At 37.5% G+C, this 25,596-nt stretch overlaps 2 protein-coding genes and 1 non-coding gene across 3 annotated transcripts; 1 reads left to right on the top strand and 2 right to left on the bottom strand.

Annotated features, from left to right (window-relative positions):
• Nucleotides 1-11,373: 11,373 nt before the first annotated feature.
• Nucleotides 11,374-13,052, bottom strand: LOC122290772. Its single transcript, XM_043098408.1, has 2 exons — nt 11,675-13,052; nt 11,374-11,530 (listed from the first exon to the last, which is right to left on the bottom strand). Exons 1-2 carry the CDS (start codon nt 13,050-13,052, stop codon nt 11,499-11,501), a joined length of 1,410 nt encoding a protein of 469 aa, XP_042954342.1. The 3' UTR covers nt 11,374-11,498.
• LOC122293059 lies at nt 12,437-12,544 on the top strand. The gene has a single exon (XR_006237116.1). It is a non-coding gene; the product is annotated as a small nucleolar RNA R71 (small nucleolar RNA).
• A 10,185-nt stretch (nt 13,053-23,237) lies between the features above and the next one.
• On the bottom strand, nt 23,238-24,570 carry LOC122290983. Its single transcript, XM_043098639.1, has 3 exons — nt 24,052-24,570; nt 23,481-23,712; nt 23,238-23,374 (listed from the first exon to the last, which is right to left on the bottom strand). The coding sequence occupies exons 1-3, from the start codon at nt 24,568-24,570 to the stop codon at nt 23,238-23,240; spliced, it is 888 nt and encodes a 295-aa protein (XP_042954573.1).
• Between the last annotated feature and the right edge of the window lie 1,026 nt (nt 24,571-25,596).

The raw sequence follows: 25,596 nt of genomic DNA, 5'->3' as shown, positions 1-25,596 counted from the left end.
TTTCATCAACTATAGAGGATGTACATGGCGCTTTAGTTTCCCCACCATCGGGTCCATAGTAACTATGCATGTAATTTGAGATGTTTGGATAGGTTGATGGTATGTCCTAACAAAATACACGAATAAAGTTATTCATGTATTTTGGAAATAAATATAAATTCATATCATTCCAATGTTAATGATATATTAAATGATATAACATATCGTGGATGAGGGACTTGAGCTACTTGGTGTTAGTGTAGATGGGTGTTCTTTTCTGTTTCCCATACTGAGAGGGAGCCAAATGCAAATACTATATCTGAAGAATAAAAATGCAAATTAGGCGGCAAGGAAATACAACAACTATAGATATTCCTCCAGAGAAAAATAGGAGTATTTAAGCAACAATAATAAATTAGAAAAAAGAGAGGAAAGAACTAAAGGAAGAATTAAAAGCAACAAAATGTAGAGTATGCATAAAGTAGTAGTTTTTAGGGATGGGTTGTGGCAGCTTTTGTTGTGAAATTAAACACTAACCTATCTCTTAATTTCTAATTTGCCAATGATAGTAGCCGACAAAGAATTAAAGCATCAAATGTATGTGTGAAAAAGGTATCCTATCTCTCTTTGGAAGCCTTTGGATCCATCTTGGGCCAAGCCAATATTAATTGGGTGAGATTTAGATTTCCAATAAATAAAAACCCAAAACAAAGAGAACATGCATGGAGGGTTTACAAGAGTAAATGCAATCGATTGTTCATGGCAATTGGACAAGTAGGGTATACTTGAGCAGACATGTTCACCCGACCCGACCCGAGCCGAAAATTTGTTGTACCGACCCGAACTGAAAACACAACCTTCCGATATGAGGACTTCCGTACTGATGAGATTAACTGTTTAGCCGAACCGAAAACTTTCGGAAGTTAACCGATTAACCGGAAAAAACCCAGAAATAGAAGAAAGCAAGACAAAGAGGTGAAAAAAAAAAACTCAGAAATATAAGAAGAAGAAGAAGAAGAGTAGGCTAACGTATGGTTAACGCGGCAACCTCTTCTTCCTAACACTCACCGGCGACAGCGAGCACCGCTTCAGCGGCTCCAATGGGTTCGACCTATCCTGGGCCCAAGCCGCCAGATCCTCCTCCGGCGCACGCGAGCGGCTCCACCACATGGTTGAGTCCTTCAGACCGGTCACCTCTGCGCTTCTCTCGCTCCCTATGCCCACCATAGCCGCCATAAACGGCCACGCTGCCGCCGCCGGATTCCTCTTCGCACTCAGCCACAACTATGTCTTCATGCGGCACGACAGAGGCGTGCTGTACATGCCCGAGGTCGACCTCGAGCTGACCTTCCCTGATTACTTCACGGCCATGATGAGGTCAAACGGCTCGGTTTCATTTGAGATTCATTTTGCCGATTAAATCGAAGATGGGGGAGTGCAGAAAATAAAGGTTTCATTTGAGAAACGGGTATCGGGTAATTCCTGATTAAATCGAATACGGGTACAGCCATTTATGCTTTCCGAAAAATATTGAAACGGTTCGGGTATTCTGGTATGGGTCGGGTCGGTTTAATAGACCGGGTCGGGAAACCGGCTTATTTGTACACCCCTATACTTGAGTTGCAAAAAATAATCTAAAAGCCCACTCCCACTTTCCCTTTCTATACGCCAATATTCCACATTCTTGGTTCACAATTAGGGTTGCAAACGAACCGAGTCGAGCCGAGTTCGAACAGGGGATCTCAAGCTCGATTAGCACATATATGTGATCGAACTCGACTCGAGCTCGACAAAATTTAAAAACTTCTGATCGAGCTCGGCTCGCCTAACACACGTTAAGATCAAACTCGACTCGAATTCGTATAAATAAAATAAACAAACTGATTCGATCTCGAGCTACTCGTTCGATTTAAATTCTCTGTTTTTGTTGAAAAATCAATGCTCTGTTTATGTTGAACCCCAATGCCCCCAACCGATCAGCCACATCAAAGAAGCATGTAGCAACAGATTCTCGCAAACAACGTAGAAATTAATCGCAATAGAGAAAAGATAGAGCTTCAACAGAGAGATTGAAAACCAAGAGAGAAGCGATATAGAAGAAATTATATCAAATAATCAAAGCAAGCCGCAGCCAACACTACCATATCCGGAACTACAAATATCACGTTCATTACAAAAATGAAAGATTTCAAGATTCCAATTGGCCATTCACTAGTTAGAGCTACTCCAAACTGTTTGCTTTACCCAAGAATTCGAGATCCTCGGTTATGCAATTTCACTATAAGGCTACAAAAAACTTGCGGAAAACTTGGCTCACTTGATGCTGCAAACGAATAGAGGATTGTGGAGGTTGCGGCGGCGATCAGAGGCAACGGGAGGCACGACCACGTTGTACAGCGGTGGTGACAATGGGGGCGGTGGGAGCAGCTCATGGGTGGTGGCTAGGAGAAGAGAAAAAAAAAAATGAAAATGGAAGAAGGAGAGGCAGATCTCGTGCGGCGTATAGAGTGGGAGGGGAAGATAGATGAATTAGGGTTTTTGTTTCCTAGCCCCCCAAACGATGTAGTTTTGGGTGGGGTTTAGAGTGTTGGGCCACAGCACACGGGCTGGGCATTAAGTTTACCAATCTAACTATAATTTTCTCCTCTTTTTTTTCAAATAAATACCAAATGTTGATAAAAATATGATAGAAATAAAATGTAACAAAATAAAACTAAAGACACGGCGGAAACTAAATACCAAATGTTTTAAAATGTAACAAAATAAATTTTAATATTGTGTAATATTTTATTTGCTTATATTTTAAGTTACTTATATATATATTTTTTCTTTTATTAATGATTTTGATTTAATGATCTCTTTAAATATATGATTTCGAAATGTAAATATATTTTTTTTATTGTTAGATAAAATTAATCGTTTAATAAAATTAATTATTTTTCATACATTCATTTTTATGTTATAGTTAATAATTATTTTAGGTGAATGCTATATAATAATTATATTTTCATCAGAGCATATGAAAATATAAATATTTATTATAATAGATTTCTATTTTTCACTGTGCACATGTGCCTCTTACTAGTAATATTAAATATGACCAAATAATCAAAATGAAATTAGATAAGAAAGTGTCGTAGTCAAATTAGAGTTGCTTACAATTATAAACATTTGATTCAATAATTCTTTTGTGAACTTAATACATATTATACTCAACATTATTCTTTGGTCACCTTGTTATACATAAAGTAACAAAATATATTACTTATACAAAGTAGCAAAAATAATAGATATAACACATCAAATATATACAATAAAAGAATATATGTAAGAGTATATATAAAGAGAGAGAGAAATATTACGAGTATTGTGACGAGCTCAAAACGAGTCGAATCGAGTTTATACGAATATTGTTCACGAGTCTAAACCGAATCGAGTCGAGATTATACGAGTTTTGCTCGTTTAATATTCGAACCAATATTCGTGTTCACGAACAACTCATTTATTAAATGAACCGAATTCGAGTCGAATTTATACGAGTCGATCTCAAATTGTTCACGAGCGGCTCTGTTCGTTTGCAGCCCTATTCACAATCATCGATTCCTTTTGCTTTTACTTTTCCCGTTTCCCTTTTCTTTCTCTTAACTATATTTTAAATTATGATAGAAAATATTTTATTTTATTTTTTAAATGAGCTGTTTTGTAGATTTCCTTCAAGTAAATCTATGAGATGCTTTGGAAACTCTATCCAGTCATGCTCCTAAGTAGTATATCACTTACAGGGCCGGCTTAATGGCAAGGCTAGTTAGGCCATTGCCTTATGCCCTCGTTCCATGTAAGGCTCCCAAAATTAAAAATGAGGTATTTTTTTTTAATTTTTTTAAAAAATAAATAAAAACCATTTCATTATATAAAATTTTAAATAACTATTTTATTTTTCAATATGTGCAAGGCCTCACAATACTAAATTTAATATTTAATACAATGAATTATTTATATTTTAAATAGTTTTTTATGATCTTACTAAATTGAGGTGCTAAATTTTCATTAAGGCCTCATTTTAAGTTGTAGTATTTAATATAAATTCAAAAAAACTTTATTTAAAGATTTTAAATAAAATCTCATTTTATTAAAAATTTTAAAAATATTCCATAAAATAATTTATATTTTATTGTATTATAATTATGAATGACTAACTACAATTTCACTTTAGGCCTCAATTTGTATTGAACCACCCCTGATCACTTATATAAGATTCCGAGCTGAGCTTGTGCAGATACATGATGCAGAAGTGATATATACCAAAAAGTAAAGAACGTACGTGCGTTTAAAAATATGAAATCAATGGCCAAGAGATGGGTATGCATGCAGAAAAGTTTGTGGCCCACAATAATTTTAGCTATTTTCGTGAACATTGTACAATCTCTATGCAAACTAACAGCAAACAAACGTGTTCCTCCTCTCATTGAAAATTTCAGTAACAATGCAGAGTCATTTGTGAGATTTTAGCAGATCTAGGTACTAGATCTAACTACTTCAGAGGATAATATAACTTAATAGCCGATGGAGACTTCACTAATGTAGGTCCGCCCCTGCCTAGAGTCAAGCCAAAAAAGAACACTTATTTCCCCCTAGTACTGCAACAACTGGTTTTTTCTTCATTATCTATATCACCAAAATACTTTTGACCCAGAATAGAGAGAGAAAAAATAAAGAAAATTCATAAACGAGTTTAGTCTGGGCAATGTCTTTAAGAAGGAAAACAAATAAATTAGATAAAGAAAAGAGAAGCTAAAAATGGATATTTTAGTAAGCAACCTTTCCAACCAGGTGTCGATGGAGCTTTACTTGCTTGCGTGATTGTGCTTCCTTTCCCCACCTAAAATGGACGTTACATCCACAAGACGACAACGGCTGCAACTTAGAGATTTGCAAACAACGAAGGAGACTGCAACTTAGGTACTGCTTGGCCACTGAGATAAGATGAGAATGTTATGAATAGTATTATGATATCAGTAAAAAATTTTGAGTTGAGTGTAAAATTTCGTGTGGGTCTCATATAGATATGTTTGGAAATAAAGTTGAGATGAAAATTTTAAACATCTTGAAAATGGAAAAGTTGTGGGTCCCACGACTATTATACCCAAAATATCAAATATGTACACAGTGCGATAGTGCTCATCCACGTGAATGCACTGGTCTAGGATCTTCAAGCAGAACCTTAGAAAGAGTGCTGCAGTCCCACTTTGCTCCAACGGCGATCTTGGTCCCAACGGAGCCGGAAAAAATAATAAGAAAATCTCCTCCTCGCCCCGACCAACTCACTGCTCTGATCCCCCTCACCAATGACCTGCTCTGGACCGCTACCCAACGAGCTACGTCCGAAACAGCCTGAAAAATCTAGCTCCTCACCCCCTGTGAGTCAAGTAGAAATTAACACCCCTTAACTTCATTGTTGCAGCAACCCATTTAGATTAGAATTACAAACAAAATTTTGTTATTTATTTAAGATCCAAGTAGATCTTGCAGCAACTCTTTTTCAGATCCAAGTGGATCTGAAAATCTCATTCGTATCTTCATTTTGGGATATATATGGTTATACAACTGAGGTTGCATAACACGTTTGAGGGCCGCAGGAGTTACAGAATCGTATCTGGATGGATCACTCCTGTTGTTTTTGTTAATAGTCTCATTTAGAAACTGCTTTTCTTCAATGTTGGAAAATAAGATGAGTTGTTGAGCAAATAAAATCAATTCCTAATCCCTAGCAATAAGAACTGTGTGATCCATATTTTGGCCTTCTTCTATGCTATTTTTGTTTCTCAATTTTTTTTAGATTCATAAATAATCTTATTGCTCTATGTTGAGAATGTAGAGATTTATTTGATAGATTTATCACATCTAGAACATACCAATTCTAGTATGTTTTATAGACTGACTCTATGTACTATAGTGTTGGTTGGTGAAGATTGAATAGTCAAGTGTGTGAAAAATTATATATGTGAATTCCCTCTTGTTTTATCCAAACCTTATTTATTTTGTCCTCCTTTACGGGTCTTTCTTTTGTTATACAAGTAAAATAAAATTATATGACAGAAGTAAACCTATGTGTTTGTTCATTTTCTACTGCCAAAGGGTCCTCAAATAAATGCATTTAATGGATAACAAAATAAAAACAACCACTGGGGCAAGGTTATATATAGTTCATTTTCTTTTTTTATCTTTTTCACTTTTGTCCCTTTGGTTTTGATAAACATATCTCTGCCACTGCTATTTGGTCCACCCATTCGACATAATTCTTTCACACCTTTTCTGGGACAAATTGATTCTTTTGACTGGCCAGATGGCCGAGATATGTAAATAAAGAGCAAAAAAGGCCATAATTGGCTAAACAGGGTCCTCCGTTGAAATCAATTGTGAAAGCCTTGGCATTTTTCTTTTTGCAGTAGCGCTCTATGTGAGTTGTTTCCCCTGATGAATATGCACTCCTTGTCTGATTTAGGATTGTCCATTTTTTGTAGACTTGAATATCATTATAGTCTATATGATTCAAGTGGATCGAATCTTGTTTACGAAACCAACATATTCAGAAAAGTCCAACAACACTTTGGGAGAATACTTATTTCAAATTTTGTATAAGATAAAATAGGTTTGCAGCAACCTCAGTAACTATATGCCAAGTTTCTGTTATTTTGCTTCCTACATGGTTCCTTGTGTTTGAATTTGTATTTGGTTTTTTAGAACTACAGTCATGCCATCGTCTCAATCATCATCTTTGCTTAATGACTTTGTACTTGAATCACCAATATGTTGGTGTGGTTTGAAAACATACCAAAAGACGTCCCACACAAGGAAAAACCCTGGAAGGAGATTTTTTTCTTGCCCAAAATATAATACGGTAAAGCAAATTCCAGTTTCTAAAGTTTTTTCGATATTGTTGCGACTAAACTTTGACTCAAATTAATGAATAAAAAATCTAGTGCAGTTTTACCTGCAAGTATACAGGCGTTGTAGTATCTTACAGGATCGAATCCACAGGGATTGACTTTTGTGATAAATAAAATAAATTCAGACAATGAAACAAAATTACGAAACGAAACGTGCAATCAAATGAAGATTGATAAAATGAATCAAACTGAAATGATAAAATGAATGGAAAAAGACTAAGGTTTCGAGGATCCGTCTAATAATTTATGATATTGTTTCCGATTAATTTACTTCAATTAAACTAGAATAATGATTCCGTTTAATTGATAGATTTAGCATTTAAGATCGAGAAAAACAGACGCTTATGATTGAGCGTGAACGATTGATGATTAAAACATTTACAAATCTATTTGAATACCACAGGGATTCCTCAAGCATTCACTGTATTCGGAAATCACAATGAATCAAGACGAGTATATAGATAATCAAATTATCCAAATAAAATCTTTCAATCAATCAAGCTCGCAAAATAGATTTTACGTGGATTCGGAAACAATATGTAAATCATTAAATTTCACCTCTAACCTTAGTATGAAAATTTAGCCAAACATATTCATTACAAACACTATAGAAATTAAATAAATATGGTCCATGACAATGTTAAAATAAAATACTCGAAAACAACACAAGAACATAAAAGTGATGAAAAAAATAATGAAAAAAATAAGAGTTAAAAACTCCCTCTCCATTCCGTAAATAACTAGAGTTCCGTTCGGCGTCTACCAAACTGCAAACCAGCTCCTGCCTTCTCCTGTCTTCCCTGCCCGAAGCACATAGGAAATGAAACCAGCTCCAGACTTCACACTCAGAACAGCTGCAGCTTCTCACGTTCCCAGCTTCTCACGTAACTTCTCGTCTAAAGCTTTTCACCGCCAGACATCTCACTTCCGTCCAGAATCAACCCAGGTGAAGTGTTCCCTCTGGTTTCAGCAACCGGTCTCACTCCAGCTCCCTTCTCTTGAAGTTCATCTCCTACGTACCCCACGTTCTCACCAGCTTCTCTATGTCACGTAACACGTCTCCCTTTCTCACCAAGCTGGTCTGCCTCCAGCTAGCCGGCCAGACCTCCGAAAATAATCGTTCAATGAATCAACATGTCAACTCTCCCCCTCTCTACCGTCCTGGAAAAACCACGTAACCTGCTCTCTCCCCAGCTTCCAGCTAGAGGGGTCCTGCCCGAACGAAATAATAAGGAGGCTGAAAGAAAACTTCCAGCTAAACTCCTCAACTCCAGCCGAATGAAGAAAAAAAGAAAGAAGCATAAAAAAAAAAACTCCGTTCCTCCACTGTCCTGAACGAAAAAGAAAGCAAGAAAAGTCCCCTTCTCACCAAGCCGACCCCACACCTCCTTCAGACTCCCCACCTTTCACTCCTTCAATCTCTCGGCTGCATCTACCATCAACCAACATCTCACTTCTTTTCTTTAATGAGAGGGGCCCCACGTTCAGCTAACTTCAGCTAACACACTCATTACTCTCCCTCTCTACTCACTTTTTCTCCTTTCCATTTCACACTTCTTCCTCTTTCCGTGTCCCATGTTTCTTTCCTTTTCTATCTTTGTCGTCCAGCATCATTACGTAATCAGATTAATAAAATTCCATGCTCACCCACTCTCCTTCAATCAAGCCTATTCTTTCCGTAAATGTTGAAATGTGCCTCTCGCTTTTGCTTTTTTTATTTCTTTTACTTTCCCACCGACTTTTCACCTCTCCACGTTTCCACCAGCTCCTTGCTTTCATTTCTCTTCTTTCTTCCAGCTCAACTTTGCTTAATTCAATCATGCACCGCCCAAATAGAGATTCTTTTTTTAATATATCCAATGTGTTTCACTCCTAGCTCAACAATTCTTTTCAACAGCCACCTGTTTTGACTCCGTAAAAATGCTTCTGTTTGTGTGTTTCACTAATGTTGGTCCCGCGTGTATCTATAAACAACCACTGAAAAGTCATCTCCCATGTGAATTTTATTCAAGCTGAAAATAAGTAGATAAAAATAACACTCAAACATAAATTAAAATAAAAAAATAGATTATAAAAATAAACTATATATGTGAGGAAATATTGTCCAATTAAATCATAGTTATAAAATTAAGCATAAACATGATATCAATCAATTAAAAATTACAATTCGTATTTATGCTTATTAACTATTTTTCCATCTAAAACCAATAATAGTGTCATGAAGAAGTTAAAATACATTGGTTTTAAATAGCTAAAACATGCAATATTTCAGCTCAATCACACCCCCCAACTAGCTTTTTGCTAATCCTTGAGCAAAATAGTGAAAATTAATTGAGATGAATATTGCATAAAGCTCGAAATTCAAACAAAAACAATCAAACATAATTCTGAATTCTCACAAAAAATCAATTCGTGACTACTCAACACCAGGGGTTGTATCCACAAGGAAAGTCTCAACAATTGTTCACATAGAATTAGGGCAAATGTCTCAGAACTCGGATACGTGTGTGTGGCTAAACTTCTGTGTGTTCCTCACTAATAAACATGATTTATCATAGGATTTTTCAACCTTCAGATTAATCATTATTGATTCTAACTACCTCAAAGCCTAAGGGACTAGCAGTTTTCACGCCAACTCTGTTTAAAGGTTGAACATTCAACCCCCAAAGTTTTGGGTAACTGTTTCTAGCCCTTTATTCAGGAAAAATTACATGATTTTTTTTTTTCTTTTTCTTTTTCTTTTCTTTTCTTTCTTTTTTTTTTTTTTTTTTTTTTATATATATAAGGCTCGGTAGTCCTGCAGTTTACTTCTCCTGTTTTAAATCAATGAACGTTAATGAGGAACACTACAAGTGTAAGCATGTGCAGATTGTTCTTTCAAAACTTGCCCTTCATTCTATATAAATCATATTAATTCTCATTTTTGTAAATATCGCATTCCGGTGTTTCAAGTCACTCCTCAACAAAATATGATGCATCATAAGTCATGTTCTATGCTTAAGGTTGAAAATAAATCTTCACAAAATAATTCCGCTCAACTACTCCACCAAGATACTCAAATTTCACAAAAATGCCAGAAGTGTGTGTTAATCATTTTTGTTTCAATGTCCCTCAAAATTTTTTTTTATTATTATTAGGTACTACTAAATTTTCAACAGAAAACCCTCCCCCCAACTAAATGTGACATTGTCCTCAATGTTCAGCAATTGAATATTCGATAATGTATGTTATACAGACATGAATTGGAGCAAGATAAACACTGTAGAACATATATTGAGACAAAAATGATTAAACAGAGAGGAAAAAAAATTCACCTGAGATATTCAAGCGTACACAAGGAGTAGATTTCTGTCAACGTGAAAAACACAAAAAGCAAAAGAAAGAAAAACAAAACAAACGGAATGCAAAATGCAAAAAAAACAAGCAGAATCCTCCAGAGTAGTGGACTCAAAACAAAATAAACAAAATGCAAAACAAGCAGGAAAGCATTTTTTTTTTTTTTTTTTTTTTACATAAACTTGAGGTTCTTAGTCTCCTGCTTGAGACGCTCATGCTCTTCATACAACATCAGGTCATCCTTAGCCATGGGAGCTGGCAAGCGGAATGAAGAATCTAAAAGAGACTTCAACTGTCTATTCTTCTGCCGTTCGATTCCTTCCCTTATGTGAGCCTCTTGAGCAATTCGTTGAAGTACAACGATTTGTTCTTTAAGCCTTTCAACCTCATGGTTTTTGGCTTGTACCCTCTGGGAAAAAGCAACAATGGAGGATGAGTAGCGAGTCCCAAGACTCACCAAGTCATATATAGCATCGGAGTCTGACTTATTAGCCATACTCGTATTCTCTTGTTGCAACATGGCACCAATGGTAGCCGCAGAAAGGACAGGAGGTTGAGATGCAGAATACCTCATGGATTGATCTAGAGAGATGCTTGAGGAATGAGCCATTGACAGAAGAAAAGAAGGCTTAAAAACCAGAATGTTGAAAGAATGCAGATGAGTTTATAGAGATGAGAAGAAAACTTGATGCGGATTTGATGAAGTTCAGGACTGATTTTATAGAGATAGCACAAAGAACCAGACGAGCTATCATCCAAGTCAAAAAGCAATGTGATTTCGGTGAAATGACATTTCTTAGAAACTCGGAGCCTTCAATCACGTTTTTCAACAACATCAGACGATTTTTTCAAATCTCCAGCCACTCTTGTCAGGTCACGGACGGACCCAATCTTTTTTCAACTATCTACAGTGTCTACTAACGGACCGTTTTCTTCTGTCTACACCCCCCAACTAGTGAGAGACATAGTCCTCAATGAATTGAACGACAGAAAACAAAGTGCACAGAACCAAGCAAGCAAAACAAACAATCAACATGAAATATAAAATCAAAGCAAACAAACAAATAAAAACAAAGCAAGTAAAGAAAACTGTAAAGGAGGAAAAACAAATCAAGACACTTCCCTGGGATTTACAATGTACGGCCCACTCCATCGGGATTTGCAAAATTTTTGAAACTGTTTTCTTTGCTCGGAGAGAAACCGACGTTTATTTTGGGTGGACCATTCAGAAGGCATTCACTTAGTCTCTTGAAGTGGTATAGAAGAATCTGCAAAACAATCAAAAAATTCAAAGTCATCTTTATGCAACGGAACCAATCGCTGAGGAAAAGGAGCAGGTATAGGACAATGAATTTTCTCATGCTCATCAGAAACATGCTCTCCATTTTTATTAAAAGGGTTAGAGACCTTACCAGAATTGTATGGCTCATGTGCAGGAATGTCTACCACCTTACCGCTTCTTAAAGTAGTCACCGCTTTGACCGACTTTAAGGTAGGATCCTCACTTATTGCTTGCACTTGATGAGGCTGCCCTTGTGGATTTGGTTGTGACTGTGCAGGAAATTTACCCTCCTCTTGGGTACTCAGCTGCTGAACTGTATCTTCAAATCCCTTCTTTTGCATTGGAGGTGCTTGAATTGCCAGTTGAGAGGGCTCCGGGGCCAAGGTTGCTGAAGTTACATGTTGGTCACCCCTCCAACTGAGATTTGGGTGGCTCCTCCATCCTGGATCATAAGAATTAGTGTAAGGACCAGAATCATTAGATTGGTCCAATAACACTTCCTTGAAAGCAGGGATCGTGGGATATTCATCAGTTGAATGCCCACGATCCTCACATATGTCACCCTTCTCAGAAAATTTAGGGACAGCATGCACTTCATTTACTTTCTTCAATTCCACGGCTTCCACTTTTCTAGGCAACAAAGTTAATTTCGCACGCAAATCATCATCTTCATTCAAAGTATGTTTTCTATGACTAGACTCAACTTGCCTAGACCTATCATGCACATCAGTTGTGTCCCAAGTTTGGGCATTTCCAGCAAGATAATCAAAATATTCAAATGTCTCCTCAGGCTCTTTGTCAAAAAAATTTCCATTACACATGGTTTGTACAAATTGGTGCATTTTAGGTGTCAAACTTTCATAAAAAAAACTAATCACACGCCAATGTTCATAACCATGGTGTGGACATGAATCTAATAGATCCTTGAATCTTTCCCAACATTGATAAAAAGTTTCAGAATCCTTTTGAGAAAAATTCATGATCTGTCTTTTCAAAGCATTTGTCCTCTGTATTGGGAAGAATTTTTTCAAAAATCCTGCTTGCATCTCTTGCCATGTACGTATGGTTCTAGGTCTCAATGAATTCAACCATGTTTTAGCTTTATCTTTTAAAGACAATGGGAACAACTTAAGCCTTATAACCTCCTTAGTGCAAGTCCGGTCCATGAATGTAGAACAAACCTCTTCAAACTCTTTGATATGCAAATAAGGGTTCTCAGAATCCATGCCATGAAAATGTGGAATTAATGGAATCATTTCAGGTTTGAAATTAAAATTGTTTGCATCCAAAGGTTGAATTATGCATGAGGGTGTGCTAGTTCTAACAGGTTGCAAATAATCTCTAAGTGTCCTGTTTGGATTCCCCATTTCTCTATCATGATTCTCATTTTCAGCCATGACGCTATCAGTGTCTGATGATGATTCTACAGAAGATGATGCAGAGCTAAAAAATGTCAATGATTCTGTCCTAAACAGTCGAGATGTATGGTCTCTAGTCCAACTAGTCATACAAACAAGAGCAGATAATCAAAGACCATGAAAAATAAACAGAGCGAAGGGAAAAAGATTAGATGTCACCCAAGCTGTGAAAAGGTTCACAGCTCCACAACGTCCTCTCTTCTCAATCTACCCGTTTGATCACGTTGCCACGAAATCATTCATCATAGAAGATCGAGTACATCCAAAAAGTAAAAACAAAAATGCTAAACAAGCAAGAAAGTTAAAAGAAAAAATTTTTGAAACGAGATTACCAAATGGTATGAATATGGAAGCAATGTTACATGCTCTGTTTTCCGTAAAACAAATCGTACCTGCAAAAAGGATATGAAAAACAATTAGCAAAAAATTACTAAATTTTTTTTCTTTTTCTAAAAAAAAACAATTATCACACGTTGCAATCCCCGGCAACGGCGCCAAAAACTTGTTGCGACTAAACTTTGACTCAAATTAATGAATCAAAAATCTAGTGCAGTTTTACCTGCAAGTATACAGGCGTTGTAGTATCTTACAGGATCGAATCCACAGGGATTGACTTTTGTGATAAATAAAATAAATTCAGACAATGAAACAAAATTACGAAACGAAACGTGCAATCAAATGAAGATTGATAAAATGAATCAAACTGAAATGATAAAATGAATGGAAAAAGACTAAGGTTTCGAGGATCCGTCTAATAATTTATGATATTGTTTCCGATTAATTTACTTCAATTAAACTAGAATAATGATTCCGTTTAATTGGTAGATTTAGCATTTAAGATCGAGAAAAATAGACGCTTATGATTGAGTGTGAACGATTGATGATTAAAACATTTACAAATCTATTTGAATACCACAGGGATTCCTCAAGCATTCACTGTATTCGGAAATCACAATGAATCAAGACGAGTATATAGATAATCAAATTATCCAAATAAAATCTTTCAATCAATCAAGCTCGCAAAATAGATTTTACGTGGATTCGAAAACAATATGTAAATTATTAAATTTCACCTCTAACCTTAGTATGAAAATTTAGCCAAACATATTCATTACAAACACTATAGAAATTAAATAAATATGGTCCATGACAATGTTAAAATAAAATACTCGAAAACAACACAAGAACATAAAAGTGATGAAAAAAATAATGAAAAAAATAAGAGTTAAAAACTCCCTCTCCATTCCGTAAATAACTAGAGTTCCGTTCGGCGTCTACCAAACTGCAAACCTGCTCCTGCCTTCTCCTGTCTTCCCTGCCCGAAGCACATAGGAAATGAAACCAGCTCCAGACTTCACACTCAGAACAGCTGCAGCTTCTCACGTTCCCAGCTTCTCACGTAACTTCTCGTCTAAAGCTTTTCACCGCCAGACATCTCACTTCCGTCCAGAATCAACCCAGGTGAAGTGTTCCCTCTGGTTTCAGCAACCGGTCTCACTCCAGCTCCCTTCTCTTGAAGTTCATCTCCTACGTACCCCACGTTCTCACCAGCTTCTCTATGTCACGTAACACGTCTCCCTTTCTCACCAAGCTGGTCTCACTCCAGCTAGCCGGCCAGACATCCGAAAATAATCGTTCAATGAATCAACATGTCAACTCTCCCCCTCTCTACCGTCCTGGAAAAACCACGTAACCTGCTCTCTCCCCAGCTGGTCTCACTCCAGCTAGAGGGGTCCTGCCCGAACGAAATAATAAGGAGGCTGAAAGAAAACTTCCAGCTAAACTCCTCAACTCCAGCCGAATGAAGAAAAAAAGAAAGAAGCATAAAAAAAAAACTCCGTTCCTCCACTGTCCTGAACGAAAAAGAAAGCAAGAAAAGTCCCCTTCTCACCAAGCCGAACCCACACCTCCTTCAGACTCCCCACCTTTCACTCCTTCAATCTCTCGGCTGCATCTACCATCAACCAACATCTCACTTCTTTTCTTTAACGAGAGGGGCCCCACGTTCAGCTAACTTCAGCTAACACACTCATTACTCTCCCTCTCTACTCACTTTTTCTCCTTTCCATTTCACACTTCTTCCTCTTTCCGTGTCCCATGTTTCTTTCCTTTTCTATCTTTGTCGTCCAGCATCATTACGTAATCAGATTAATAAAATTCCATGCTCACCCACTCTCCTTCAATCACGCCTATTCTTTCCGTAAATGTTGAAATGTGCCTCTCGCTTTTGCTTTTTTTATTTCTTTTACTTTCCCACCGACTTTTCACCTCTCCACGTTTCCACCAGCTCCTTGCTTTCATTTCTCTTCTTTCTTCCAGCTCAACTTTGCTTAATTCAATCATGCACCGCCCAAATAGAGATTCTTTTTTTAATATATCCAATGTGTTTCACTCCTAGCTCAACAATTCTTTTCAACAGCCACCTGTTTTGATTCCGTAAAAATGCTTCTGTTTGTGTGTTTCACTAATGTTGGTCCCGCGTGTATCTATAAACAACCACTGAAAAGTCATCTTCTATGTGAATTTTATTCAAGCTGAAAATAAGTAGATAAAAATAACACTCAAACATAAATTAAAATAAAAAAATAGATTATAAAAATAAACTATATATGTGAGGAAATATTGTCCAATTAAATCATAGTTATAAAATTAAGCATAAACATGATATCAATCAATTAAAAATTACAATTCGTATTTATGTTTATTAACTATTTTTCCATCTAAAATCAATAATAGTGTCATGAAGAATTTAAAATACATTGGTTTTAAATAGCTAAAACATGCAATATTTCAGCTCAATCAGATATGATTTGCTTCTTGTGGGTGGCTTTTTATCATGTTAATTGGGAGTTCGTACTGGGTGGAAGGAAATGCGAAGTGTGAATTCTTTGTTTGGGCGGATATACTTCATTTATTAGAGAAGAATTTTCGTGCAAGAGCGAATAAGGCACTGAAGACGTGGGATGATGTATTACATCATCAGTATAATGTTCGGAAAATGGAAGAAAAAGTAAGACAGAAAGTGAAGAATCTCAAAATTCAAGAGCGAAAATTGTTTTGTTTGTACTGGGTATTGACATTTGTAATAGTTTTTGTTTGGGTTGGATAAAGTTCATTGTCAAATTTAGGTGTAGTGATTAGGTTGTGCATATTAACTATATGGAAATTGCTCTTTTTTGAATAGAATGTAGAATTTTCATTGGTAAGGAATTAGACTATGGATAGAAGGATCTTATTTGCCCGATATTATGAGCTGAGCAGGTCACCAGCATAATAGGATTTGAACTACTGCCCACAAATTATATAGCCAATATTAATCTTATTTACTTTTTTATCTCATATTATTTTTTGTTGAGGGCAAAATGAGTTTTTTGGCATTTTCTTGTGAAAACCTGTGTAAATTTGTGTTATAACAAGTGTTGAAGCATATTGGCTTGAAGTGTGCCTTCTTTGGTCAGTAGCCAGAAGTAGTCGCTCGACCCTCGCGCAACTTGTCGCTCGAGCGAGTTCAGCCAGAGTTGACTGCTCATCCCTTGCTCGACGCTTAGCTCGAACGAACTCAGGCAGATTAGAACGCTCGATCTCGCTTGACAAGTAGCTCAAGCGATATCAAGATAAATGTGTCGATCGATATTCGCTCGATCCTCGCTCGAGGGTTTAAGTCCGCTTGAGCGAAGTTTGTTATAAAAGGCAAACTGTGCGCGGCTCGAGCTCATTTCTCACAGTTTCTCCCTTTTTGCTCTTTTGAACCATTTCTCTTGCCCTAGGTGTGATTTCTTCCATTCTTCTTCACGAAACCTTCTAAAAATCACGGTAAGAATCATCTCCTCTCTTTATCTTCGAAATGGTGAATTTTTTTGGGGTTTTTGTTGTGGGTTTCGGTTTGCTCTTTTTGGAGTGAAATGCTTGAAAACCCTCCGTCATTTTGGTATGTTGAAACACTTTTGGAGTGTTTGTTGTCTATTGTTTGTATTTAGGAGGCTCTTGAAACTTCCAAAGGGTTATGTCCGAGTTTCTCACTAGGATGCACTCCAAGTGTTTGGTGAAATGCCTCAATAAAGTTTGGCTTCTCATTTTCATCATGCATTGGCATAGCATTATTCGCATACTCAGATCATGTCTATCATAGTGTTATGTTGGATTTTATAGAAGTGTTTGGGTCTTAAAAGCATTTGTGAAGCTATGGTATTAGTTTGGCATGCACATGGGTCTTTTTGGACTAGGCATGGACCATTTGTTTTTCACGTGACCTAAATATATTGCTCATATCAAAATCCACCATACTAGTTAAATTTTTTTTTTTAAAAAAAAAATTGTCTTTTTTTTTTACTTTTTTTATAATTGTAAAAGATCTCATGCTAAGTGGTGTATTTAATTTGTAAGTAGAGTACTCAATGTTGAAAGCAGAGAATTATGTTCATGTTAAGCCAAGTCATCCACTTCCTTGTCAACGACACTATTTTTCTCACAACTCATGCCTGTTTTGTTTTGTAACCAATGGATTCACAAAATTATTAAATTTTGGAGGATGTTAAAGAGCCTATAAATTATAGTACAAGTAACAAGATCAAGCATTTACTCGAATGTGGTATACAAAGTCTTTTTACTGTCTCTCTCACCTCAAGCAAAATTTGTGACAACAAAATAGAATAGAGTGGTGCCTAATCTTGAAGATTTATTAGGTGCTAACAATTTATATTGCCACCATTTTAAAGATTCTATTTGCTGAATGATGATTTAGCATATGCAACTACTTACCTTAGTTACGTAAAAGATTTTTCGTCAAAATAATTAAGAAAAATGTTTGCACAGCACCTCTGGCCCAACTCAAGTCAGTTGCTCCCACAACAAAACCGGCATTTTCAGGATTATTATGACGTGTTACATGAGGAGCACTTGTCTAATCATTGGCACTCAAATAATGAGTTTGCCTCTCAAATCACGAAACCTATTAATGTTGGATGTTTCAGACAAGATTAGACATGGATCTCGAAATGGATCTCAAATCACGAAAACTTTGGTACTCACTTTTAGAAATGGATCTCAAAAAACATGCATTTTGCATTGGCATGCACCGTGTCTAGTTCGGTTGGTTGGCATTGTTGTGTTAGTATGGTTGGCATGGTTAGTTTAGCATGTTCACCACATGCTTGATGAAATACTCGTATACCCATCAAGCATTTCATCAAGCCGTTAGTTGGCATGATTGGCATGAAGGTCAAGGTTTGGATTCTATCATGATCATGCAATTGACATATGTCACATGCATTCATCAGGTCTTCACATTACCTTTGGCCTTGTCTAACTTCATTGACTCTGTCCATAGCCAAAAACCATGTCTTGACGTGTTCGTCCTCACCACAACCCCCCTGCACCCGCTCAAGCCCATTTCCATAATGCTAGGGCACAAGAGTTGTATACTTAGAACTTCTCTCATCATATGCCTATAGCCGAGCGTGACGTCTCTCTAGGTGAGCTCCCTGAGACCATCATTCCTCGCATCTTTGAGTCTCGCCAGTGGCAGGTCTTGACCACTAGTCATCCCACTCCTTCTGTGGAGATGGTTCGGGAGTTTTACTCCAACATTCATGCCATCTCTGATGATGGCTCTTTTGAGGTTAGTCTCTGGAACATTTTCTTCCGGGTGACTCCGAGCATGATAGCGGACCTGCTAAATGCCCCTCGTGTGTCCCACCCGGGGTATCCCTATACACGGACATCTCCTCCCAGTCCACAAGTCATTGCTTCCTATCTATGTGGCCGGTCTAGTAATTGGGATGGGAAGTCCCGTCTCAATACTGTACGTTTTACACCTAACTATCTCATTCTTAGTAGGATTTTTCTTACTAATCTATATCCTACTGGTCATCAGAGTGATGTGGGTTTTGACCGCGCCACTCTTCTATATGCTTTGATCAATAGTGTCTCCATTGATCTAGGAAGTCTTCTGTGTCGGGTCATTCTCGAGGCCTTTTAGTCCTCCAAAAAATGGACTAGTTTGCCGTTTGTTTGTCTAATCACTCTTTTAGCCATTTCCCAGTCAGTTGCTTTTCTGCCACAGGAGCCTAGAATTGCACTGAAGGGTCCAATTGGTCGTTTAACCGTACAACTTAGTCGTGCTCATACCACCCTACACCCTCTCCTTGTTGAGCATCCTCCCGCTCCCTCCTCTCAGCCTTCGAGCTCTCGGCCATCCAGCTCTCATCCATCTAGCTCGACACCATCCACTTTGGCACCCGGTTCGACGAAGCCCAGCCTTCAGCAGGTTCTTGAGTACCTAGCCCGCCTTGATGCCTGGTTCAATACCCTCGATGCTACAGTTCATAACCTAGATGTTAAAGTTGATAACCTGCAGTAGTTTGTGACCCAACGCTTCAATGACATCGAAGAGCAACTTAATGAGGATGATGAGGATGGTGGCAATCCCACAGATGGTGATGATTGAGACCCTTTCAACAAAGATGTGACATAAATTAGGGAGTGTAGTACAGTACTCGAATGCAGGGAGCAGAAGTTGTTAGTAACACATTTTGTATTTTGGGAACAGCAGTTTATGATGGCTCTTTTGGATGTTTTTGTCATCTCATTTTGCCGGCTGTTCTTGAACTCAATTTCTGATTATACACAGGTGCAAAAATTTTTTGTTTCTAAAACCTGTACGTGTCATGTCTATTCATGAATTATGATTTGTGATTTGCAAACATTTTTTTGATTGGCATGTTCTTGTGAGAACCTATGTAAAAAATTGGGATAATAACAAGTATTGAAGCGAAAAGGCTTCAAGTGTGCGCATCATTGGTCAAAACCTATAACTCGCTCGACCATCGCTCGACTTAACGCTCAAGCGAACTCAGACAGAGTAGAATGCTCGACAGTCACTCGAAGGACACTCGAGCGAACTCAGGCATAGTTGAACGCTCGACAGTCGCTCGAGCGAACTCAGGTAGAGTTGAATGCTCGACAGTTGCTCGAGTGAACTCAGGCATAGTTGAACGCTCGACAGTCACTCGACAGAATGCTCGAGCGAACTCAGGCAGAGTTGAATGCTCGACACTCGCTCGACGATTAGCTAGAGCGAGTATCAAAATTATAGAATGTCATAAATGTCTTTCTAAATTCCATCGATCATACATTAATATAGTCAGCCTACATTCGAATTTTATATATATGGCCTACTTTCGAAACATATGTTTGAAAATTCGCAGCTTTATTTGCACGCTCTTGAGATTTGTCAACAAGAACATTCATTGGCCAAATCTATGTGCCCACATCAGTAAAGCAATTGCATCCCTCATTGCCCCCATTGCTTGGGCCGATTCACTGGACATGTCGACCACATGAGATGTTTCCCCAGATTCATTTTCAGTAGCCATATTCTGCATTTCTAACCGATGATTCATTATACCCTGAATGATTTCATCATTAGAAGTCACCGTTTTTATCATGTTGTGTAGTATACAACATCCAGTAAAGATCATGCCTTGCCTGACAGGGCGATAGGTGACTCACTCAAAAATGAGTAGCACTAATGCTATCCCAAGTGCAGGAGGATGTCGTGTAATAATTAGGAATAAATTCCTAGATCGTCTCCTCAGGGAAAGTTACTTAAAATTAAACTTGTTGAAAAATGTGAAAAACTTCACAAAGAGAAAACAAGAGGATGATATGTACAATGGATGAAAGAGGTTACTAGTCATGGACTAGATTTATATTTTTAGATGTTTGATTGTCGGATTGGAATGTAAATGACTAACAAATTAAATTCAAAGATTAATAAAACTAAATTAAGAACTAAACTAGATTAGAAAATAATTGACAAAACATGTATTGAAAATTGAAAATGCATAAAACCAATATTCTAGGGTTTATCATTGTATCCAAATCACAAATTCTCAAATTAAACCATAACAATTGTAATCATTATTAAAATGAAAGCTTAATGAAACAATAAAAATAAATAACATGAAATAAGTAAACAACAATTAAACTACTCAACTAAAACAAAAACAAAAGCTCTCTACCAAACCCTTCTTGCAATAAATTAAACTAGTACACTTAACTAAAAACTTCTAAAAAAATTCCTTTATTTCATGAAACAAACTAGCATACTTGATTGAAATTAAGGTATTACAATTAATGAGATAAAATTCTAAACAATCCTCAATACTTAATAAAAAAAAAAGAAAAGTAAAAGAAGATTGGTTCTCAACGAAAAGATACGACTAAGCAAAACTGAACTCTCCAAATGCTGAAAATGAAAAGTAAAGTCAATGTAACTTAATGCACTCTAACGTAAACGACAGAAAAAAGAAACAGCAATAAAATTAACTGCAACCTAGCGTCTGAAAAAGAAAGAAAATAACATAAAGCACTCTACTCCGGTCTGAACGAAAAGCAAGAAAAAGAAAACTTCAAGCTAAGCTACTGCTTCTTCTAAACAAAAAGAAAAATAGGTCCAAAAGAAAAACTGCACTGCTGCTGCTTGCTTCTAAATGAAAGTAAAACAAGTAAAGAAACTAAAAACTGCCGTGCTGCTATGCTAGCTTCTAAATAGAAAATAAGTAAACAACTGAACTCCCTTTTCTCGGTGCTGCTGCTTCCAGCTAAATACATGGAAAATAAAATAAGTAAACAACTAAAACTAAAACTGCCCCCGAAGAAAAAAACTGCTATGTGTTGCTGCCTCCAGCTGATTAAATACTCACTCCTGCTGTCCAATCGAAAGAAAGAGAGGAATAAACTCTTTGCTGTCCGAGTGTCTGCAACGTGCTGCTTGGTTGATTGGCTGTCAAAGCATGTCCGAGTGAGTGTGTGGTTTATTGCATGTGCATGTGTTTTTCCTGCTGTCCGAGTGCTCCTGCTGTCATGCATGTGTAATGTGTTGTGCTTTTCCTTGCTGCACTTTGGAGTGAGTGGGTGTGTGTGCTGTCCGAATGTGAATGGTCTGCATGTGCATTTCTTTTGTTTGAGTGCTGTCCGTGTGATGCATGTGAGCTGGCATCGTGTGAGTGTTTTGCTTTGCTGCATGTGTCCACTGCATGGTGTCCGAATGATGCTTGCACTTTTCTTTCTTCTGCTGACCTGCTGCATGTGTGCTTGTCCTTGCTGCAGGTTGTGTTCTGCATGTGTATTGCATGTGTGAGTTGGTTGCTGCACGTTCAGTGAGTTGGTGTCCTGCATGTGGCTGCTTGTGTGAGTGTTCCTGCTTTGCTGCTGTCCGAGTGAAGTGTTCTAGCAGTGCTTTTTCTACCACCATTTCAGTATCAGATAAATTGGCCAAATGCCTCAACCATATCAATACCATCCTCATTCAATACACGCTTAGATTTCTGCACAACAACCGTTCCACCTTGTAAAACTTCAAACTGTTTCACAATGATGGAAAATAAATCTTCCTGAGCCACCTCCACAGGACTAGATGTCAACATATATTCTAAACGCGGCACATTAACCTCCTCAGGAACGATAGAGGATACCACCTCCGTAGGAACAATTGGAACCTCTTCAGAATTGTTCACCATGATGGGTTCCACGTCTTTCTAAGCCACTTCCACAGAACCAGAACTGGGCATGACAACCACCTCAGGGACCACGGGAAACATCTCCTCAAGAACAACATAAGACACCACTTCCGGATGACCGTGGAACTCCATGTCCTTTTCCTTACCAATAGGCAAAATTCCATGTGAATCCACTAACTATAACATAACCCCTTCCTCACCATGTGAAGTGTTCTGCATGTATATGGTTTGTTTCGTGTGAGAGGCTGTCAAATTTAATGAAACGTGAGAGGGTGATTAAATTTCTAAACAAAAGAAGCCTAATTGCACATATTAAATTTCAAGCATGTATAGAAGTAACAGAGGCCAAGTTCTTGATCCTGAACCTCATGCCAAAGCGCACAATTAAACCACAAATTCTCAAACTTCCAATCACCACCAACTCGGCAACTCAACATCCAATTAAGCTCAAGATCAGAGCTCCCAAAATTCCCATGACCATTGGATTTAGGAGCAGTAATCAATAGTTGGTAGAATTCAAGCAGAAATTCATGCTTTTAATCAATTAAAATCACAACTTTAATTTATTCACTTTAACCATTTTTCCATTTAAAACCAATAATAATGTCATGATGAATTTAAAATACATTGGTTTTAAATAGCTAAAATATGCAATATTTCAGCTCAATCAATAGGGAGGCATGGCATACAAAATTCGAAACCTCCTTTTCAACAAAGAGAATGTGCATTCAATAATGTTTCGTAGCGAGGCATGTCAATAGTTGAAATAATCTTTATATCCCTGAAAACCACCTTCATTATAACGATCTGATCGGTGATATCTTTCTCTTGGATAAGGCGGCATAAACATTTCAATACAAGGAAAAGCCGCATCGACAAGATAATAATAACCTACCACATTATAAGGCAACTAGAATCAGTGATTTTTCCAAATAAATAACTAGAAAGTCATCCATGGACAACATTGTTTCATTATATTAACCAAAAGAAATTGTACCTGATGCTGGCCAAGTAAATTGGTTATCAGGTCTACTCAACACATCCATGCAAAACTGTGCATCGTAGGTTGTTCCCTCCCATCCAGTATACACATATGTGAACTTCATATCAAAGTCACATGCACACAAGACATTTTGTGCAATCCGGCTATGTCGAATTCTATATGCGTTACCTAGACGAGTGAGTGCAGCAACTGAGATCATTGTGCCGTCCATTGCCCCAAGACAGTTCTACAAAATTGGGATTATATAATGCACCTCAAGCATAACATACATATAACATTATAATTAAATTAAAATATCTTAGATTTTTTAGTACCCATACCCTTATCCATAAATTCCTCCTCATTTATTTATTTATTGATGATTATTTGTTTTTAACTAACAACTAATGCAATGATATGTGGCAATAATAATTTTGTGCTTTTTTAATGATGTTAAAAAAGGAAAATATAATGTGGAAGAAATAATAAACTTATATCCGCCTTTGTATCCCTATTAGGCATGTACATCGTAGTAACCCTATCACAACCTTTTAATTACACAAAAAACCGAATAAAAAGTGTTTACCTGAAACCATGGATAGTTGTGCCGATTGGATGCAATGTATGGATGGACCCCAACTGTGTGTGTAAGCCTAATCACACTCCTCCCTAACTCATGTAGTGCCCGCGTCACCGTCTTTACGTGCCGGTTAATAATCTCAGTTGAATGTTGAAAGCGGTCCGCAACAACACGCTGACCTTGTCCATGACCAACAATAAGGCAGAAGATGGCCAATGATTCCTCCAACTCGGTTCTCTCAGTAGGCCCCATTATCATAGTTTCCCGCAACACTTGGCATATATACTCGAATGCGGTAACTTCCGTGTGAAACATTTCAATGCAGTTCTGAGGGTTCCCATTCAAAACACCCTGGATATATTGATCCCCCCGAAGGCCAATATTGTGTTGGGGCATAGGGTATCGACCGCCACCATTCTCATTTGTCATCCACATCAGCCACACCATGTACGCCTCATCTATTGCATCAACATCTCCATCTCCTAGCAAAGGATGATCATCGTTTGGGAATTCATTATCGAGCATTCTGAAAGAAATTATTGTGCGCGTGCATTAAATAAATTTTCCAACTTAAGTAATAGGGATATCTATGCGAAATCATTCCATGTACTTAATAGTGTAAATTTTATAAAAAAAAAACTCATCAAAGTAGTAGTAGCAAGCCGTCATTGTTTGAATAAACATACAAGTAACGAAATGAAAACTCTAGTTTTAAGATTCAAATGTCCGTGATAAAGGTGGTCAACCAAACATGTGCAAATAAATTAAACCCTAAGAGATCTATTAAAATAGTCATCAACAAGAACACCCAGCTATAAACTCCAGGCCCACTCTGCTCTGTGCTCCGCAAAGATCACAACGAACGATCTCTGCAATGCGTCATCACCGGTTAATTTACTAAAGGCCTTGTTCCATTGATCAAAAGGCAAGCGAGGCTCAACTTCGTCAAGCAACTGAAAGCAGCACATACGAGTATCGCTAGACACAACACCTTCAGTCTCCATGTTGTTGTCTTTACTGTGCTTCAAGGCCCTCCACTCCTCAACAGCCATTCTCCTCGCTTCAGAACTTTTCTCAATTGCCTCCAAGGTCCTGCTCATTTGCTCATTCATGACAGCTGAGTGGGAAGGCCCGGCCCTCTGGCGTCGATGAGATCCACTACTGTATGCGGCGGATAATGGTAGTCTTGATTGCGTGGATCCATACATGGGAGAAGGTGGTGATGGGCCCCCTTCATCATCTTGGGATGGCTCTCCTTGGTTTCACAACTCCTCGTCAAGTAGGTCCTCCTCCTCACTAATTGGGGCGGGCTCAATCAATGCCCGATGGAGGGTTCCCATAGCAACAGAACACCCAAAGATAGCACATAACTCTTCATACCGAGGGCATCCATTACTCTTAAAATGCTTGAATGAGTTTCTCACCTAAAAAAAAACAAAAATACGTAAATATTAAAAATTAGTAACTAAATGTAAGCTCGGGAAAAAATTGAAGTTTGTCATATAATTATAATGATATGTACCCTGATTGCATTTGCCCAGTGTTCCTCGC

Source organism: Carya illinoinensis, chromosome 13 (assembly GCF_018687715.1).
Source record: "Carya illinoinensis cultivar Pawnee chromosome 13, C.illinoinensisPawnee_v1, whole genome shotgun sequence".
NCBI lineage: Eukaryota > Viridiplantae > Streptophyta > Magnoliopsida > Fagales > Juglandaceae > Carya > Carya illinoinensis.
Note: the sequence above shows the minus strand (reverse complement) of the source record. Positions and strands in the feature narration are given on the sequence as shown.

What these genes read in the sequence shown, in the direction of transcription:
- LOC122290772 (XM_043098408.1), bottom strand. Translation starts at nt 13,052, where the DNA reads ATGACTAGTTGGACTAGAGACCATACATCTCGACTGTTTAGGACAGAA. An exon ending in ACATGAGCCATACAATTCTG is followed by an intron (nt 11,531 to 11,674) that starts GTAAGGTCTCTA and finishes ATTGTTTTGCAG; the next exon opens with ATTCTTCTATACCACTTCAA.
- LOC122290983 (XM_043098639.1), bottom strand. Translation starts at nt 24,570, where the DNA reads ATGCTCGATAATGAATTCCCAAACGATGATCATCCTTTGCTAGGAGAT. An exon ending in ACAACTATCCATGGTTTCAG is followed by an intron (nt 23,713 to 24,051) that starts GTAAACACTTTT and finishes CCAATTTTGTAG; the next exon opens with AACTGTCTTGGGGCAATGGA. An exon ending in ATTTACTTGGCCAGCATCAG is followed by an intron (nt 23,375 to 23,480) that starts GTACAATTTCTT and finishes ATAATGTGGTAG; the next exon opens with GTTATTATTATCTTGTCGAT.